This window comes from Panthera onca, chromosome A2 (assembly GCF_046562875.1).
Source record: "Panthera onca isolate mPanOnc1 chromosome A2, mPanOnc1 haplotype 2, whole genome shotgun sequence".
In the NCBI taxonomy this organism is placed as follows: Eukaryota; Metazoa; Chordata; class Mammalia; order Carnivora; family Felidae; genus Panthera; species Panthera onca.
The window spans coordinates 156,167,472-156,186,621 of NC_138340.1; the positions used below are offsets into that span (position 1 = coordinate 156,167,472).

General features: G+C 38.3%; 1 protein-coding gene across 1 annotated transcript in view; it reads left to right on the forward strand.

The window, feature by feature from the left end:
- LOC132679615 (putative maltase-glucoamylase 2) overlaps positions 1 to 19,150 on the forward strand; it is a 90,068-nt gene that overhangs the window by 63,215 nt on the left and 7,703 nt on the right. The window contains exons 38-47 of the mRNA XM_060633318.3: positions 762 to 895; positions 1,175 to 1,209; positions 1,310 to 1,426; positions 1,988 to 2,136; positions 2,250 to 2,334; positions 2,985 to 3,041; positions 3,459 to 3,583; positions 5,656 to 5,744; positions 14,691 to 14,740; positions 18,040 to 18,213. Coding sequence (XP_060489301.3) covers positions 762 to 895; positions 1,175 to 1,209; positions 1,310 to 1,426; positions 1,988 to 2,136; positions 2,250 to 2,334; positions 2,985 to 3,041; positions 3,459 to 3,583; positions 5,656 to 5,744; positions 14,691 to 14,740; positions 18,040 to 18,213 — 1,015 coding nt within the window. The remainder of the gene's footprint in view (positions 1 to 761; positions 896 to 1,174; positions 1,210 to 1,309; positions 1,427 to 1,987; positions 2,137 to 2,249; positions 2,335 to 2,984; positions 3,042 to 3,458; positions 3,584 to 5,655; positions 5,745 to 14,690; positions 14,741 to 18,039; positions 18,214 to 19,150) is intronic.

The window sequence follows — 19,150 nt, forward strand, 5'->3', positions numbered from 1 at the left end:
AATGCATTCTTCAGCAAATATGTGGATTGCATTATGTGCGAGCATCTGTTAATAGACTTCCCCTTTTGTTACATTGATTTTTCAGTCTTACACAATTGTTTTTATTTTCTCACTGAGGCTACAGGCCGAAGATCCGCCTTCCTTAGAGAGATATTTGAACATCTTTTGTGCATATCTGTCCTTGTGTGCAAACTTTATCTGACCTAGTGAGGACTAGTGTAGTAGGGAGAATATTACCAAAGAGCTATAGTCATATATATTTTTATTTGGGTCCCAGATCTTCCTCCTTGCTCTTTAAATGTCCTTTGACAAATTGTCTAACTCTGAGCCTCAATTTTCTAACAGTAAAAGGAGGCCAAGGAAACCTTCTTCATGAGGTTGTGAGACAGTGTACGTGGGGGTGACCAGGATAATACCTGGGTTAGAGTAATTGTTCCATAAACACCTGTGTCACCCCTCACCCCACTCCATCCTCCCACCTCTATGTAGACAACTAGTTAATTCAGTTTTTTTAAGAAAGGGAATCCACATTTAGATGATAGATCTCCCGTTGTCTTGCCATGACTCTCAGCATCACCTTGAAATAGCAGATGCTTTCAGGGAAGAAGCTTTCTGGCTCCAAATGGAACACCATTGCTGCCTCACACTCCAGGCTGAAGCTACTCTCTGTAATGTAAATGTAAGGTAATGTAATGTAAAGTTCCATGACTGTTCATCCTCAAATTCACCCTCAGTTCACCTCCTTGTTCACCTCCATCCAGAGCCGTGCAGGCGGTGACAGGACAGCGAGGGGTCGTCATCACCCGCTCCACGTTCCCTTCTTCTGGCCGCTGGGGAGGTCACTGGCTGGGAGACAACACGGCCGCGTGGGACCAGCTGAGGAAGTCTATCATTGGTGAGTGGGCCTCCTCCCGGGGGCCTCTGCTGGCGGGGAGGGCACTGGATCATGTGCTCTGTAGCCGCACTGGTTATGTCTGGTCATGATCCATGTGGGCAGGGGAAGCAGCAGGAGCGGAGTTCTCTTTATGCAGATGAGAGTGTTAATCCATACCCATCTTTTGGTATTTTCATCATGAACGGCCTGGGGCTTCCACATAGGGTATGGAAGAGACAGGTCAAACCTACCGTCCAAAAGAGCTACTTCACCCAACACGGCTGTATCTTCTCATTGCAGGCATGATGGAGTTCAGTCTCTTTGGAATATCTTATGTAAGTTATAGTGGCGCCATTTTTAATCGTTCAGTCAGATGCCAACATGTCTGCAGCCTGCAAAAGTCCCACCTCATGCTCTGGTTTTGCATCGTCTCAGACAGGAGCAGATATTTGTGGGTTCTTTGGAAATGCCGAATATGAGATGTGTCTTCGCTGGATGCAGCTGGGGGCCTTTTACCCATTTTCCAGAAACCACAACACCATCGGGACAAGGGTAAGGCAGAAGTGGATGCCACAGTTTTGTGTCCTCAAATCACAACTTCTCTTTAACCCTCCAAAATATCATACTTATTTGTTGAGGAAAAGTCATAAATCAGCACCTCCGGTTCTTAGAAAATCCACAGAGTTCGCAATCCCAGAGTTCTAAGCAATTTTCGAGAATACACTTTTGCTCATCTCTTGGGGGGATTCATGCCTATGAGGAAAGAAGGGTTTATAGCTCCCTATGGGGCTAAAAGAAAAGAAGCTCATCTTCTTGAGAGAGTTTTTATTTTACTCAAGTCCATTCAAGCTACGTCGGTGGGCACAGAGACCCATCTCTCTAGCCCTGTGCAGGGCCAAGGCCACACCTGTGCAGAGGACTTAAGAGTCCACTTAAGAGTGGGAAGCAAGAAGCACGAGTTTAGTAGGACAGTAGGGGCAAGAGAAAGGGCAGGATAGCGATGAAGGGTGAGATTTATGTCACAGACACGTGGGATATGTGCCTGCTGACCCTTTTCTGATACCATTACGATGGCGTAAAGAGTATCTGCCCCGTGTGCCTTTATCTCTTTAGAGACAAGATCCTGTGGCCTGGAATTCAACCTTCGAGATGTACTCAAGAAAAGTCCTTCAGACCAGATACGCCCTGCTGCCTTACCTCTACACTTTGATGCATAAAGCTCATGTTGAGGGCAGCACTGTCGTCCGACCCCTTCTCCATGAGTGAGTACAGCCTGGTTCCCCAAGGAGGTTTGGCCTGTCTTGTGAATGGTCTTCTGCAAGAGTCCTAACAGTTTCCTGGATTTTTCATGCTTTGTTTTGTTTTTTTTTTTAAGGTTTACAAATGACAGAGTGACATGGGATATAGACCGTCAGTTTATGTTGGGCCCTGCTATCTTAATCAGCCCCGTGCTGGAAAGTGTGAGTTTTCCATCAGAGATCAGAAACCCTCAGTCACATAATCTAAAGTACAGGAAGGGCATTTTAAAGATCATTTTGTCCCACTCACTATTTTTGTGGCAAATACCTTTCTAGAACAAATAAAGGAGATCTTTTTCTTTTTTTAATGTTATTTATTTGTTTGTTTGTTTGTTTATTTAAGAGAGTGCATAAGTGGAAGAAGGGCAGAGAGAGAGAGAGAGGGAGAGAGAGGGAGACACAGAATCTGAAACAGGCTCCAGGCTCCCAGCTGTCAGCACAGAGCCTGAAGTGGGTCTCAAACCCACGAACTGTGAGGCCATGTCCTGAGCCAAAGTCAGAGGCCTAACCAACTGAGCCCCAGGAAATCATTTTCTCTCAAAATCTCCATTAATGATAACTTCACAACACCAGCTGATTTTTCACTCTAGTGTCTTGTTACCCTGCATCTTATAAAATTTACCTTTTTAAAAAATGTATTTTTCAATGTGTCTGAAGAATTTTCCCAGATCTTTTTTTGACTACACTTCCCAAACTCTTAAAACCATTAATAAAATTACCATTTTTTTAGCCTAAGTTCTACAGAAAGAATTTTTAAAATCAAGATTAAGTTATTAGAATATACATAACAACGTGTCAATTTTATGTTTCAGAACACTTTTGAGATCCAAGCTTATTTTCCCAGAGCCCGTTGGTACGACTACAGCACGGTAAGAACAAACCTATTTTGTGAAGAACCAGATTGGTCTGTGCTAGGGCAGCCAGCACTTTCTCCTGGCTTTGAGGCACATAATTTCTAAGGCAATCATTTTCAACCTTTCAACCAAGCAAGGTTTGCTAAAATAAAAGCATCCACGAAAGCATAAATAGGTAAAATCTGACATCCCATATCACACTGCCTTCTCTCTTAACTCCATCCCCACCTTTTCTGGAGAATACAGAGAAAAGAATAGCTTTCCAGAGTTTTTAACAATGCTGAAAATCAGAGATTTTCCTGCTTAGACTTGTGGTTTCTTGCTGACTTTCCAACATGCTGCCTTAGAAAGGAAAAACTTGTACGAAAGCATGCATCTGTTCATTTCATCGATTTATCTGTCATCCTTACCTGCCTATCTTCTCTCTTCTAGGAATCTGGCAATACGTCAACAGGTTACTGGAAAACCCTGGAGTCTCCCCTTGACCACATCAACCTTCATATCAGAGGAGGCTACATCCTGCCTTGGCAAGAGCCTGCAATGAACACTCAGGCCAGGTAAGGAGGAACAAAGGTGTTGCTGGCCTCACTTTGTCATAATGAGGTAGCCTTACAGGGGGCTGACCACCTTAACCAGGGCTCTGTGGGTAAATAAACCAAATAACAGACATTTCGTTGATTCAATTCTGTAAATGCCTTCTGAGTGGAATCTGGGGGAGGATGCATTCATTCATACAATCAGTCCTGGGGAGAACTTTTAGTGTAGGTCTGTGTCCAAGGCCTGGGACAAAAATTTCCTTGAAGGCAGTAGTGTGTGCCTCTTTCCACACTACTAAAAAAGTTGGGAATATTAATGAGCTCTTTGATTTGATGGCAACCCAAGGATGATTCAGTACTCCTTCCAAGGTCTACTTTGGTCAACTCAGGAGAGATTGTATACTTATATTTATGTAGTTATATTTTTATTTGTGTGTGTGTGTGTGTGTGTGTGTTAAATTAAGGAGAACACGTTATGTTAAGAGAGGCAGAGATAAAAAGACCAAGAACCATTCAAAAGGGGAGAAGTTAGCTCCACCTTGTGGTGTAAATCATGGTTTAACATGAAAGACAGCTTTGAGCTGAGCGTTGGATAAAAAGTAGGATTTGAAAACATGAAGACAGGGAAAGACATATTCTGGGAGTATTAAAGAACCAAAGGTGAAAAGTGAGTTTGGTTTGGGGAAGAGTAAACCATTCAGTTTAATTGGAGCGAAGATAAGGGAGAGAGATGAAAGAAATAAAATTCAAGCAGGTTAGGACCAGATCCTGGAGGGCTGTAAATGCCAGGACAAGTACTTTGCATTTTATTCTATAGCAATCTGGAAGCTACTGAAGGGTTGTTGGGTGGTTTTCTTCCTAAGGAATTCACATCTTATCCTATTACTTATAATATGTGTGAAAGTAGAATATGAATATTTCATTTTTAAGTGTCTATTTTTAATTCACACAAAGATCATGAGTAACAAGTTCATATTCATTATTACAAATGAAATCTTTAAGGGGTGTGTGGGTGACTCAGTCGGCTGAGCATCTGACTCTTGATTTTGGCTCAGGTCCTGGTCTCGTGGTTTGTCGGATTGGGCTCTGCACCTACAACGCAGCCTGCTTGGGATCTTCTCTCTCCCTCTGTCTCCCTGTCTCTCCTCTGCTTGTGTGTGCGCACGCATGCACCCTCTTTCTCTCCCTCCAAATAAATAAATAAACTTAAAAAAATTAAATCTTTAAGAAATTAAATATTTTGAGATGTATTCAAATTAAAGGACATTGATTATACATATTTGGTGTTTATTTACCGCAATTATTTATAAGTCTCTACTATAAGAAAACCACCTCAAAATGTCAAACAAATATTTTCTTTTATTAAAATAATTTAAATATGACTGCACTTAATGAAAATTAGTTTGCATATACATCCTTTGAGATGTAATCCATTTCTATTTGCAAAATATATTTACATAGATCTATATCTAAGTACATCTCATTTTAATGATATTTATGTTTTCATCTGTTATATAATATACATTTATGTGTAAAATTTTCAAAAACAAAATTTTTTTCTTAATGTTTATTTTTGAGAGAGAGAGAGAGAGAGAGAGAGAATGAGTGGGGTAAGGGCACAGAGAGAGGGAGACAGAGAATCTGAAGCAGGCTCTAGGCTCCATGCTGTCAGCACAGAGCCCAATGTGGGGCTCGAACCCACAAACTGTGAGATCACGACCTGAGCTGAAGTTGGATGCTTAACCGACTGAGCCACCCAGGTGCCCCACAAAATTCTTTTTTAAACTATCTAGGAAACTTTAATATTTAAGCAACATGCAATAAGCTCTTTTGTAAAGAAGATACATTTTTAATTATGAACTATTTTTGATTTTTGAAAGTTGAAGTTGTACCACATGTTTCATTAAATTTGTTTTTTTCTATTAGCTTTTAAGTATCTTGTATTTTATCTCATTTTACCTATTTTTAGAACTTTATGTGCAATTTTAATGTATTAAGTTTTTTGATTTGGTTGAGTAATATTTTCAACAGCATCCGTCCTTCATTCTTACAACCTATAATCTAGAGGAAAAAAAACTCCTTTTTTTCCATAGTCGACAAAAATTTATGGGATTGATTGTTGCTTTGGATGACAATGGGAAAGCTGAAGGTCAGATATTCTGGGACGATGGACAAAGCATTGGTAAGTATGAGCTTTCCAGGCTCCCCCTACAGCATATGCAGAAAAACCATAGCTCAGGATAGAATTGGCATGAACTGGAAATGTTTCTCTAAACCTGTTTCTGCCACTGTTAATAAAGCGAATGTGTTGGGAGAATGCTTGCAATTTTTCCTGCTCTTTATATTACATTGTAATTACTGTAGAACAGTGTATGGTCCCCAGCTTTGAGGTTCAACAATGTGATGTTATGGAGTCAGCCAGGAGTGATCTATCTTTGTATAACTAACTGCCTTGCTCTGATAAAAGTGTGGATGCAAATATCATCCATTCTCAGTGGGTCACAGACTTGGCTTTGTTATTTGGACCAGCCATCTGTAACCAGACACCCTTTTCCTCCTAAGTAGGTTCACTGAGGAGACAAATTAGAGCTCAGAAAATTTCTTGGTGTTTCAGAAGTAGGGTATTAAGTACTGTCAAAAAAATGCTTATATCAATGAAATATTACTTTGTATGCCTTCTTTCTCCAATCTAGGGATATGACAGTGCTACCTGAGATAATTGGGGTTTGTCAATATAATCAGAGCATCCTCTTCCTTAGACGTTTCTGTAGACATACTGACACGCTGTTACCAACTGATGCCCATTTTCCATTCCTTATTACTGTAGACTAGAACATTCTAATCTTGCAATGGGTCACAGTTTATGAAATTATGGTTTGTTTTTCAGTAGTAATATCCTCCTTTTTGTTTTCTTCATTATGAGGGTAATATATTGTCATTAAAGAAAATATTTTAAAGACAGAAAACTAGAAAAAAGTAATAATATTTTTCCTATATTATTTTATATATTTCTTTTATATCTATTCTTTTATATATATATTTTTTGCTATATTCTTCTATATGCTTTCATGTGACGTAAGAAAATGTATAATTTTTTATATCGCTGAAAACATACTGCATATTTAATTTCTGAATCCTGTTTCTTTGCACTTAAAATAATGACAGAAATATGTCTAGATGTTATCATATACTTTTCATAAACACCATTATGATTGCCATATTCCAATGAAAGGATATGCTACAATTTATCTCACTTTCTATAATTGCTCTCTGTATAGGATACAGGATGTTTTCTGTTTTCATTGTTAATCAGCAACATCAAGGATTAACCTTTGTATGTCATATTATTTCCATAGGGTAGATTCCTAGAAGTGAAATTATTTTTTTAATCAACTTGACTGAGCTGTATTTACACAAAATGTATCCATCCCACGTATACAGTTAAATGAGTTTTGACAAATATGTACAGTTGTATTGCCACTACCACAGTCAAGATACAGAACATTTTCATAACTTGTAATTTCAAGACCCATTTGCATCTTTCCAGTGAACTTCCCCCTCATCCCTGCCCACTCCCAACCTCCAGTTCCAGGCCCTGCAATCACCGATCTGCCTTCTGTCACTATAGATTAGATCTGTCTTCTCTAGGTTTTACGTAAATAGAATTATACAGGGCTTATTCTTTTTGTGCTTAGTTTCCTTCACTTAGCAAAATGATGTGTGGTCACAAAATGTTTTGCCATATTGTGGCATGTAAAAGTAGCTTATTACCTTTTTGATTCCTGGATAACATTCCATTGTATGGGTATACCAGAATTTGTTTATCCATTTACTAATTGATGAATATTTAAGTTGTTTTATGTTTTTTTACCATTATGCATAAAACTGCCATGATTATTTGAGTATAAGTCATTTTGTAATCCTATGTTTGCATTTTCTTTGGGTGAAAACCTGGAAGTGAAATTGCCAGGCTGGGCCATGTGATAAGCATATATTTAACTTTTGAAGAAACAGCCCTATTATTTTCTAAAATGGCTATACTCCTCCCCCTTACTAACGGCAATATTTCAGGGTTCCAATTTCCCACATCTTCACTAACACTTGGTATTGTCAGTTTTTAAAATCTTAACTCTTTTGGGGGCACCTGGGTAGCTCAGTTGGTTAAGCTTCCAACTTCGGTCATCATCTCATGGTTTGTGGGTTCAAGTCCCACACTGGGCTCTGTGCTGACAGCTCAGAGCCTGGAGCTGTTTCAGATTCTGTGTCCCCCTCTCTCTCTGCCCCTCCCCTGCTCATGCTCTCTCTCTCTCTCTCTCTCTCTCTCTCTCAAAAATAAATAAACATTACAAAATTTTTTAATTTTAACTATTTTAGTGGTACATAGTGCATCTCTGCCTGGACTTAATTTGCATTTCCTTGACATTGAACATCTTATGTTTATTGGCTCTTTGTATATCTTCTTATTGAGGTATCATTTCAAGTCCTTTGCCTATTTTTTATTGGGTTATCTTTTTATTATTAAGCTATTTATTATATTTATTATAAGAGTTATGTATACCAGCTTTTATCAAATACAATTTGCATTGCCCTGTCTATAACTCACCTATACAATTCTTCTATAGCATCTTGCAAAAAACAAACTTTAATTTTTATAAAAGTCCATTTTTTTCATGCTTTTCTTGACGAAAAGATCTGTACTTCTTGTGTCTTGGCCTAAAACGTATTCTGGTACCAAGTCTAACATGTGGGAGGAGTGTTTCCCCCATGCCAACTAGTAATTCTGGGACATTAACTAGTGTCCTTCAACTCAACCCAAATCCTACACTATCTACCTGGAAATAGCATCTGATCCCATAGGTTAAGTGCTCAGTCCCATAAAACTGCCTCCTCCTCCCTCTCCCACTTCACATTCCTCCCACTCCAGATTGGAAGTTCCAACAACTCCTGCTTGGGATTCAGACACCACTTTCAAGTCCACTGTTACCTGTCCTTCAGACCAACTGGCTATAAATCAGAAGTTCCCACAACCTCCTTCTCAGTTTCAGTTAATTTGCTAGAGCAGCTCCCAGAACTTAGAGAAACATTTTACTTACTAGATTACCAGATTATTATCAAAGAATATAAGCCAGGAACAGCAAGTGGAAGAAATGCATAGGGCAAGGTATGTGGGAAGGGGCTCAGAGCTTCCATGCCCTCTCCAGAGGCAGTATTTTTCCCAGATCTCTACATGCTCACCAGTACGGAAGCTCTCCAAGCCCCATCCTTCTGGGGTTTTAAGGAGGCTTCGTTATCTTGGCATCATTGGCTACATTATTGGCCATTGGCGACTGATACCATTTCTAACTCCTCTGCCCTTGCAAGGGTCTCATGGTGGGGCTGGAAGTTCCAGCCCTCAAATAACAGGGTTGGTTCTCCTAGCAACCAGCCACGACCCTGAGGTGCTTTCCAAAAGTCACCTCCTTAACATGACAAAAGATACTTTGTTTTCATCAGTTAGGAAAAAATCCAAGGGTTTTAAGAGTTCTGTGCCAGAAGAAGACCAAATACAAATTATACGTGCGCAACATCACTTGGTCTAACTCAGGGTTACAGAGATTTTTCTCCCTCCTATATTTTTGAAGATTTACAGTTTTAGCTTTTACATGTAGGACTTTCAGCTATTTTGTATTAAATTCTGTCTGTACATAATGGTGAAGGCTCATTCTCCCCCCCCCGCCCCCCCCCCCCCCCCCCCGAGTGTTTCCATTTGATCCAGAGCCTTTCCCCTGTTGTATTATCTTGACACTTTTATCAGCTGTGAATAGGTCATGTATGGCTGAAAGTCTATTTTTGGATTATTCTGTTTCATGGATCTGTACGTTTATACTTATGCCAATGCCACGCTGCGTTAACTAATGTGGGTTCAAAATTGTTTTAAAAAGTAGTAATTAACAAAAACTTGCTAGAATTTTTGCCTGCAATTACACTGATTCTATAAATCAATTGGGAATGTCTACCTATCACTTTTAATTACGTTGGCCTGTTTATCTCACTGTTTTGTAGTTTTCAGTGCATGGGTCTTACACATATTTCGTTAAATATATCGCAAGTATTTCCAAGGTTTTGATAATATTGCAGATGGCACTTTAAATGTCTTCTCAGTAAATGGATACTTCTTATAGCCTCATACTCATTTAATATAGTATATAAAGAGCTATTTTTCAAATGACTCAGTTGCTCATTTAGAGGTGGAACCTGGCTAAAGAGAGGACTATGAAAGAATAAGATTACTCTTTTTCAAAGTTCAATTTAGTCTTCGATTAGTTCTGTAAAGTTCAATGTGATAAGTAAACTCCATGGAGAGGAACGTGGAATGTGGCATTCCATAGATCTGGATTCAGATACCATTTCAATCATTTACTGGTTGTGTGTCTTTTTTTTTTTTTAATGTTTATTTTTGAGAGAGACAGAGAGAGACAGAGCGTGAGTTGGGAGGGACAGAGAGAGAGGGAGACACAGAATCCGAAGCAGTTTCCAGCCTCTGAGCTGTCAGCATAGGGCCTGACTCACAAACCATGAGATCATGACCTGAGCCTAAATCGGACACTTAACCGACTGAGCCACCCAGGCGCCCCAATTGGTTGTATGTCTTTTGGAAAGATGCTTAACGTTTCTTTGCCAGCATTTTCTCATCTTTAACATCTAGTAACCTCTGCTTATCATATAGACTTTTTTATGCAGACAAAATGATTTAATGTGTAGAGAGAATTCCTGGCACATGGATACTGAATAAAACATATCATTAATATACAAGGTAAATAAAATTCCAGGATAAGCCTTTAAGATGCATTACATTCAAATCAGTGTGGTTAATGTGACCACAGAAAGTCCATAAGTCAGAGAAAGGAGATTAACCAAGTACCCACTAGATTTTAAGAGAGTTAACAGGCTTAAGGCAGCTGGGTGGCTCATTCCATTGAGCACCCCTCTCTTGATTTTGGCTCAGGTCATGATCCCAGGGTCATGGGTTCGAGCCCCATGTAAGACCCTGAGTGTGGAGTCTGCTTAAGATTCTTTCTCCCTCTGCCCCTCCCCCCTGCTTGCATGAGCTCTCTCTCTGTTAAAAAAAAAAGAAAAGAGAGAGTTGCAGACTTGAACCTCATAAGAGAATAATATGCTACGATGCATTTTTAAATTTAAGAACTGTATTTATTAATGACCTAGAATGTTCCCAATCTTAAACCTATGTGAAGGATGAAATTTTAATCAAGGATTTGTTTGGTGAGTGACAAATTTCAGCAAAAGGAGTTAGTTGCTGTGACGAGGTATTCAACACTGTATCAGTGCCCTCTTGCCAAGGTCACTGCCAACTATTTGCATGCCAGCTGTATGCTTGGGTGATTGGGCAGGGAGCAATTCCATTATCATGGTATGGATCATGGGAAATAAAGTCAGTTTAGAGAATGATGAGAGATAATGAGATTAATTTTGCACACTTGGATTTTGAGATGCCTGTGGAGCCTCCTGGTGGAGCAGGGATTTGGAAATATGGGTGTGATGCCAGAAAGACTGAGGGACCTACAGAGTGATAGGCCTGGGAGTGTTATGACAAATAGAAATGATACACTGGATTGGATTGATCTGGTAGAAGATTTTTTTTTAATATATATTTTTAGGGGCACGTGGGTGGCTCGGTCAGTTAAGCATCTGACTTTGGCTCAGGTCATGATCTCACAGTTTGTGTGTTTGAGCCCCATGTCAGACTCTGTGCTGACAGCTCAGAACCTGACATCTGCTTCAGATTCTGTGCCTCCCTCTCTCTCTGCCCCTCCCCAGCTCACGTGCGTGCTCTCTCTTTCTCTCAAAAATAAATATTAACATAAATTTTAAATAATATATATATTTTTGTAAAAGAAGTAATACCCTTTTTTTGTTGTTCTTGGGCCTTCAACTTTTTTTGGGAATGGCTTTATTGAGATATAATTCACACAGTGTGTAATTTACCCATTTAAAGTGTACAATTCAGTGGTTTTAGTATATTCACCAAGTTGTATAACAATTACACAAGCAATTTTAGAACAATTTATTTACCCGCCAAATAAGCCCTCCACCTTGTAAATACCACCCTTCAATCCTTCCTTACCCTGCCCCCATTCTTTCCAGCCCCAGAAAATGCAGTCCTAGGCATTTACTGATCTGTTGCTATACATCTGTGTATGCTAGATATTCCCTATAAATGGAATCATGGACTCATATAAATTGAATAAATGTGGCCTTTTGTTACTGGTTTCTTTCACTTAACAGAATGTTTTTAAGGTTCCACCATGTCGTAGCATGTATCTATACTTCATTTCTTTTATATGGCTGAATAATAAAACTTTGGATGAAAATACCACATTTTACACATCCATTTATCAGTTGGTAGACATTTGTGTTGTTTCTACTTTTTCACTATTAGGAAAAACGCTGCTATGAACATCTGTGTGCAAGTTTTTGTATAGACCTACTTTGTTTTTCAATTCTCTTGGGTACATACCTAGAAGTGGAATTTCTAGGCTATACAGTAAGTCTATGTTTACTTTTTTGGAAACCCCCAGATCCTTTTCCAAAGAGGCTGTACCATTTTACTTTCCTTCAGCAGTGCATTAGGGTCCAGTTTCTCCACATCCTTGTCAACACTTACTGTCTTTTTGAGTCTAGTTGTCTTCGTGGGTGTGAAGTAATATGTCATTGTGGTTTTGGTTGATTTGCATTTCCCTAATCACTAATGCCATTGAACATCTTTTCATGTACTTACTAGCCATTCACATATCTTCTTTGGAGAAATGTCTGTTAATATCCTGTGTCAATTTTTACAATAGATTGTCTTTTTATTATTGAATTGTAAATGTTTTTATAAAAAAACATTTTAGATACAAGTCCCTTATTAGACATATGATTTGCAAATATTTTCTCTCATCCAGTGGATTGTCTTTTCACTTTGTAGTGTCCTTTTGAAGCACAAAAGGTTTTCATTTTGACGAAGTCAAATTTATTTTTTTGTTGCTTGTGCTCTTTGTGGTATACTAAGAAACTATTGCCAAATCCAAGATCAAAAAGATTTACCCTTTTTTTCTTCTAAGACTTAAATAGTTTAGGGGACACCTGGATGACTCAGTTGGTTAAGCATCAGACTTTGGCTCAGGTCATGATGTCACAGTTCAGGATTCAAGCCCTGCATGAGACTTTCTGCTCTCAGCCAGAGCCTGCTTGGGATCTTCTGTCTCCCTCTAGCTCTCTGCCCCTCCCCCACTCCCAAAAATAAACATTAAAAAAAAAAGAATTTTAAGAGTTTAAGCTCTCACATTTAGATCTTTGGTCCATTTTGTGTTGATCTGTGTATATGGTGTGAGGTAGAATCCAAGTTCATTACCTTGCATGTGGATATCCAGTTGTCCCAGCATAATATGTGAAAAGACTATTCTCCATCATGAATTGTTTTGGGACCCTTAATGAAAATCAACTGATTTTAAATATGAAGATGTATGTATATTTTATATATATGTGCATATATTTATATTATACATATTAAATATAAATAGAATTATGGACACAGAAATAAATCTTCATCATATTACTGTATATATTTACATATACATATACACATAGTTACATATACTTATATATACATATACTATATTTATTACTATATATTTATATTACTATATATATTTACATATATATATACTATATATTACTATATATATTTGCATATATACACATATATTACTATATATATTTACATATACATATACACATAGTTACATATATTTATATATACATATACTATATTTATTCTCATGCCAGTACTACAGTCTTGATTACAGTTGCTTTGAGTAAATTTTGAAATCAGGAAGCAAGAGTTCTCCAACTTTCTTCTTTTTTAAGAGTGCATTTTTTTTTTTTTTTTTTGAGCAGGTTCCTTCAACCTTGGTAGTACTAACATTTGGGGCTAGATAATTCTTTGTTGCTCATGGTGGCATGACTGTTAATTAAAAGATGTATAAGGGCAAGAACAAAACATGAAATGAAACTGTCTTTTAAGAAATAGGAGTTACAGAAGCCACATGAGAAGAATGAGTAAAGTAGACATCTACTAAGGATGATTTCAAGGAGGGGATGTGTGGGGAAAGGTGTAAAAACCTGAATATTGTGAAGAGATATTTAGATTTAATATACTGTGTCACTGGTGACTCTGAAAAGATCAGAATCAGTAAAAAAAAAGAAACATAGGAACTGAAGTGTAGGAGATGTTGGATTGAATTATGAGTTGAGTACACGGACATAACAAACAGAGGCTACCTTTTTTGAGATAAGATGGCACTAAAAAGGAGATGTGGAGATGCGGTTGCTTGATATAGAGTCTAGTAAAAGGGATAGTCAGAATGGAGTACTTTGGAGCCTAATTGGAGCCTGGAGGAGCAGAGAGGGTCTGGGGAAGACTGATGGACTAAGTTTTGTAGAGGCAGGAGGGCTTGTGAACTAGAGCACTGTGGTGGGATGATCTAAGAGTAGGGAGAGAAGAATAATGAAGATGCAGATAATGATAGTGAACAATACATTTTGAGCACTTATTCTGCTCATGCAGCATGCCATGAACTAGGTACTATTATTATCTCCATTTTACAGGTGACAGAATGTTAAGTTACTTGCCTGAGCTTGTACAACAACTAAGTATGAGAGCAGGGATTTGAATCCATGCCAATCTGACTTGAAAGCCTGAATTCCTCACCACTGTCCTCTGCTTTGAGCCTTTACCATCATAGCCATGTCAACTCTCATGGCTACATGCTTGCCATTTCAGCACAGAAAAAAGCGATCACTAGCCTCCATGTTTCCTCATCTGGGGTATCTATCCTGAGTTCAACCAAGATTTTCCACTTTTATAACCACTTTTTATAACCACTTGACCCATACTTGAAACATCCTCTTATCTGTACATCCCCATACTACCCTGGGGTGAAATAGTCCCTTGGCTACTATCCTTAGTGTTCCTCAGAGAGGTCATGATTATCCTGATCAGTGACTGTGACCCCGTTGACTGAATGCAACATTATCTGCTATAGTTGAAGCAACGACTAGTCACTTACTCTTTTTTTCTTACTTGCAGATACCTATGAAAATGGAAACTATTTCTTGGCAAACTTTATAGCAGCTCAGGTAAGACTATTTTTATTGAATTTTATAAATCCATTCCCAGTCAGCTGCAGGTTAAGTGTTATCAGTTAACTGTATTGAAATAATACTCTGCCTCTTAGGAGGAGGAACTTCCTGGCTTTACATTTATAAATTGGGTCTGTTGATAATTAATATAAGGATAGTCCTTGTTTTGACAATTACCCAATATGCCATCATTCTCTAAAAAGATGCTTGTAATTCATATAATGCTGGTTACAAAATGAGTCCTTAAATGTACAACATGTTTTCTGGGGATGAAACAGCATTTCTTGGCTAATAATATTTTGCAGGATAAATGCTAGATCAGTTATCTATTGCATAACAATGATGTGTAACAAACAACCTCAAAACTTCAGCAGTACGTAACAATACATACTTATTTAGCTCATGAGTTTGTAGTGTTCGGAAGTTCTGGTCAGATGTTATGGGCTGGACCTGCCTGATCTTGGCTGGCTCACATGCATCTGCGCTCAGTTGCGGAACTGTTAGGCTACTAGGGTGATCCTGACTGTGCTCACTCATACCTGTCAGCTGGCTCTTCGATGGCCTAGGATGGCCTTATGGGCAGGTCTGGGCATGACCTTTTCATGACCTCAGAAGAGGACAAAAACAGTAGTGGAAATGCTTGAGCACTTTCTAAAATCTCCAATTTGCAGCAAGTTGACTACTATCCTATTAGCGAGGGAGAGTTACATGGCCAAGCTCAAAGACAAAGGTGGAATAGAACGCCCCATCCAGAGAGAGGGCATTGCCAAAATTACATAGAAAAGGGTATGAATAGGGAAGGGTGAATAATTAGAGAAATTAATACAACCAATCTACCAGGCATGTTAAATGATCATTCTATGTCAGACCTGGAATTTGCTTCTCTATAATTTTTACCTATTTGCATTTAAGGAATAGTATAACACAAATCTATTGTCTTTTATACATAATACTGCTTCAGGGATTTGAAGATGTCCATTGTGTATACTCTCTGTCTTCTCTCAGAATTATACATCTGCAGGCAAACTTCACACTTCTCCTGTTTTGTGCTTCTATGGGTTTCCAGATCTGATTATTCTGTTTCGACCACAATTAGTCTAGATTCCTCTTAAAACATGGTACCCAGGACTGAGAGAATATCTTATTAGAGCTGCATTAGCTAATATGATAGCTACTAGCCACATGTGACCATTGAGCACTAGAAATGTGACCATCTTAACTTGAAATATTTGAAAGATTGTAAAATACCTCATTAATATTTTTATATTGAATAAATGTTAAAAATAATAACATTTGGGATATATTGGGTTAAATAAAATGTATTTTTAAATCAATTTCTCCTATTTCTTCTTACTTTAAAAATATGTGGCTATGAGAACATTAACAATTACATATATGGCTCACATTGATTTAGAAGCCCTGGATTTTAGTTCTATTTCTACTGCTAACTAGTTATTTAACCTAGGGAAGGCAACTTCCCCTGTTTAATATGTGTTTCTTGATGATAAAGCGCCTGCAAATAGTTTCTAACTCTAATATTCCATTCTTCTGTTATTCTAAACAAGGGATAAATAAATTTGTATTTCTCTGTGACACTTGATGGAATTTTTTCTAAGGATCAGTGGCTTGAAATGAAAGAACGCTTCTAACTTTCCCTGTGGGTAATTATCAGTGGTGTTGAGGGGTGCCTGGGTGGTTCAGTCAGTTACGCCTCTGACTCTTGATTTGAGCTCAGGTCATGATCTCATGGTTCATGAGTTCGAGTCCCACGTTGGGCTCTGTGCTGACAGCACAGAGTCTGCTTGGGATTCTCTGTCTCCCTTTCTCTCTGCCCCTCCCCCCCCGTGCTCGCTCTCTCTCAAAAATAAATAAATAAACTTTAAAAAAATTACCAATGGTGTGCTGGCTGGTACGGGGTTATGCGGGTGTGGGGCTGATTTGTAGCATTTGCTAATTCCTGTGGTGTAAGTACTCCCACCATTTTAGCCAATTTCAAGCTATCAACTGGCCTGCAAAATTCTAGGCAACTTAACCGTAGGGTCTCTTGAATCAGTAAGTGCCAACTGGCTTCAGCACACCCATTTACTTCAAGTTCTATCCATTTGTCTTAATTTCCCCTTGATTCTGCTTGTGCAATCAGTCTCAAAGTCTTATTAAATTCTCCATAAAGAAAATTGAACATATTTTTTTTTCTTTCTACTGTTGCCAGTTAAGGAGTTTATACCATCATTCTATTGCCACTATCCCCTTGATTTATTGTATAAAATCTTCATTTTCCTATCTTACATTGTAACCAGTCTTATTCCTGTTGGTTCAGCACCAGCTACCATAGCTCTTGCACTCAATGAATGTGCCTTTCTTCAACGTGTCCCTGCCCCCATTCCCTTTCTCATTTTACCTTTCTAACTCCATCCATCCTTCCAGGCTTCCTGAAGTTCCATGTCCTTCCTAAGTCCTCTCTTGACCACCCTATTCCACAGTGATTTCTCCTTTCTCTCAACACCCATGACAAATATTCACTATGATTTTCTTTTTTTTTTTAATTTAAACTTTAGCTTGTTAACATATAGTGCAATATTGGTTTCAGGAGTAGAATTTAGTGATTCATCACTTAACATATAACACCCAGTGCTCATCCCAACAAGTGCCCTCCTGAATGCCCAATCACCATCTAGCCCACTCCTCACCTACTTCCCTCCATCAACCCTCAGTTTGTTCTCTGTTGTTAAGGGTCTCTTGTGGTTTGTTTCCCTCTCTCTTCTTTTTTTTTTTCATTTAGGCCTTAATCATGCTCTACATTGCCACTTATCTCACATTGGTTTAACCCTTGTGTTGATGCTTAATCAAGTTCATGATTTAGTCAAGTCCCTATATTTGTTCCAAACTGTCCTTAGTCTAGGGACTGTTTGCCATAATTCTTTGTTCACCCTGTGTTAACTCACACAGTACAATGCTCAGAGCCCCATCATGATTCCAAACGTATCTATATCATTTAGCTGCTCACTTCACTCCCAGAGCCTGTTTCCTCATCTGTAAAACTGAGATAATGATGCTTTCTTTTCAAGATCCTTATAAGAATTAGTAACAGTATAGGTAAAATAACTTTCGTAATGTTGGCATTATCAAATTTGTTGTAGCAGGTACTCAGGAAGTGTTTCTTCATGAGGTGTTTAAGAATTAAAACAGCAAACCAGCACAACAATACTAATTTGAGGTTTCTTAACATTTTAAAGTGAAATATAGTCTATCAGCAGACGTATTAAGTATTTTTTTTTCTTTTTACATATTCTTTATAGAACATATTGCAAATCCAGACCATGCACAATAAGTATTTGAGTGACTCAAATCCACTGAAAGTTGGATATATTAAAATCTGGGGGGTAAATTCTACTTATGTGACACAAGTCACTTTTACTTATAACAACAAGCAATTCACGGAGAAGAATTTCAAGAGTGACCCTTACAATCAGGTATGTCTCAAAGGAATATTATCATATTATAAGTTAAATTTATTATTCTGCCAAATTATCACCACTATTATCATTCTTTTATGTGCTTCTATTTGAAAGGCTATAGAGATATGTGCAATAGTATGTTCATGAAAAATTGTGAGTATCGAATTCTGTTGTGAAATGTGCAACATCGGCAGTCTTCCCAATGTAGTCCAGGGATCAATGTTTAGTAGTCTGATGAAATCCTTTCCATGTGTTTCCCAGAAATGGTGCTATGTGTTAAGTAAAGTTAGCCTCTCGGGCTAGCATCACAAAATTTATTTGCTTCTGTGACAGAGGCTAAAACAAAAGAAGAGTGATCCCATAAAAATTGTTGGAGATTTTCTCCCTTCTTCCTGAAATTACTCCCAGGGAAATTAACCCCTGGTCAAATTGATAGATCTTGTAGGTTGGTGAAAATTGGCAGTAAACTGTGGTCATCATCAAAGTGAATATGTCCCACCTGTGATGTGAGGTAAAATTATTTGGTTAACAAAACGGAGTGACATAAATAGCAGATGCTACTAGACCCTCTAGCAGGGTCTGCTGTAGGAGATGCCTATGCGGAAGACAAATTACCAACAGAGGTACCAAGAGTAACCACAGAGGGAAAGGTATCCCACGTTAGAACACTAGACCTGTCCTAAGTATGAACTAGTGACTCTTAGGTGGTATCATTCAGAAGGGAAAATAGGTAAGTATAATTCCTGTTTTCCAAGCAGTGAAAGAGTGACCTGCTAATATCTGGATTGTGGAAAACGCCCCTCTGAACACTCAGATAGCTTCTCTCTCTCTAGTCCTTTCTAATTATCTACTTCAACACATTTTTCCTGGACTATTGTGTTCAAGACCACCCTGGTTAAGACTGATGCAGAAAATTTCTCAACACCTTCTTTTTAGGAAACTTAGTAGCATA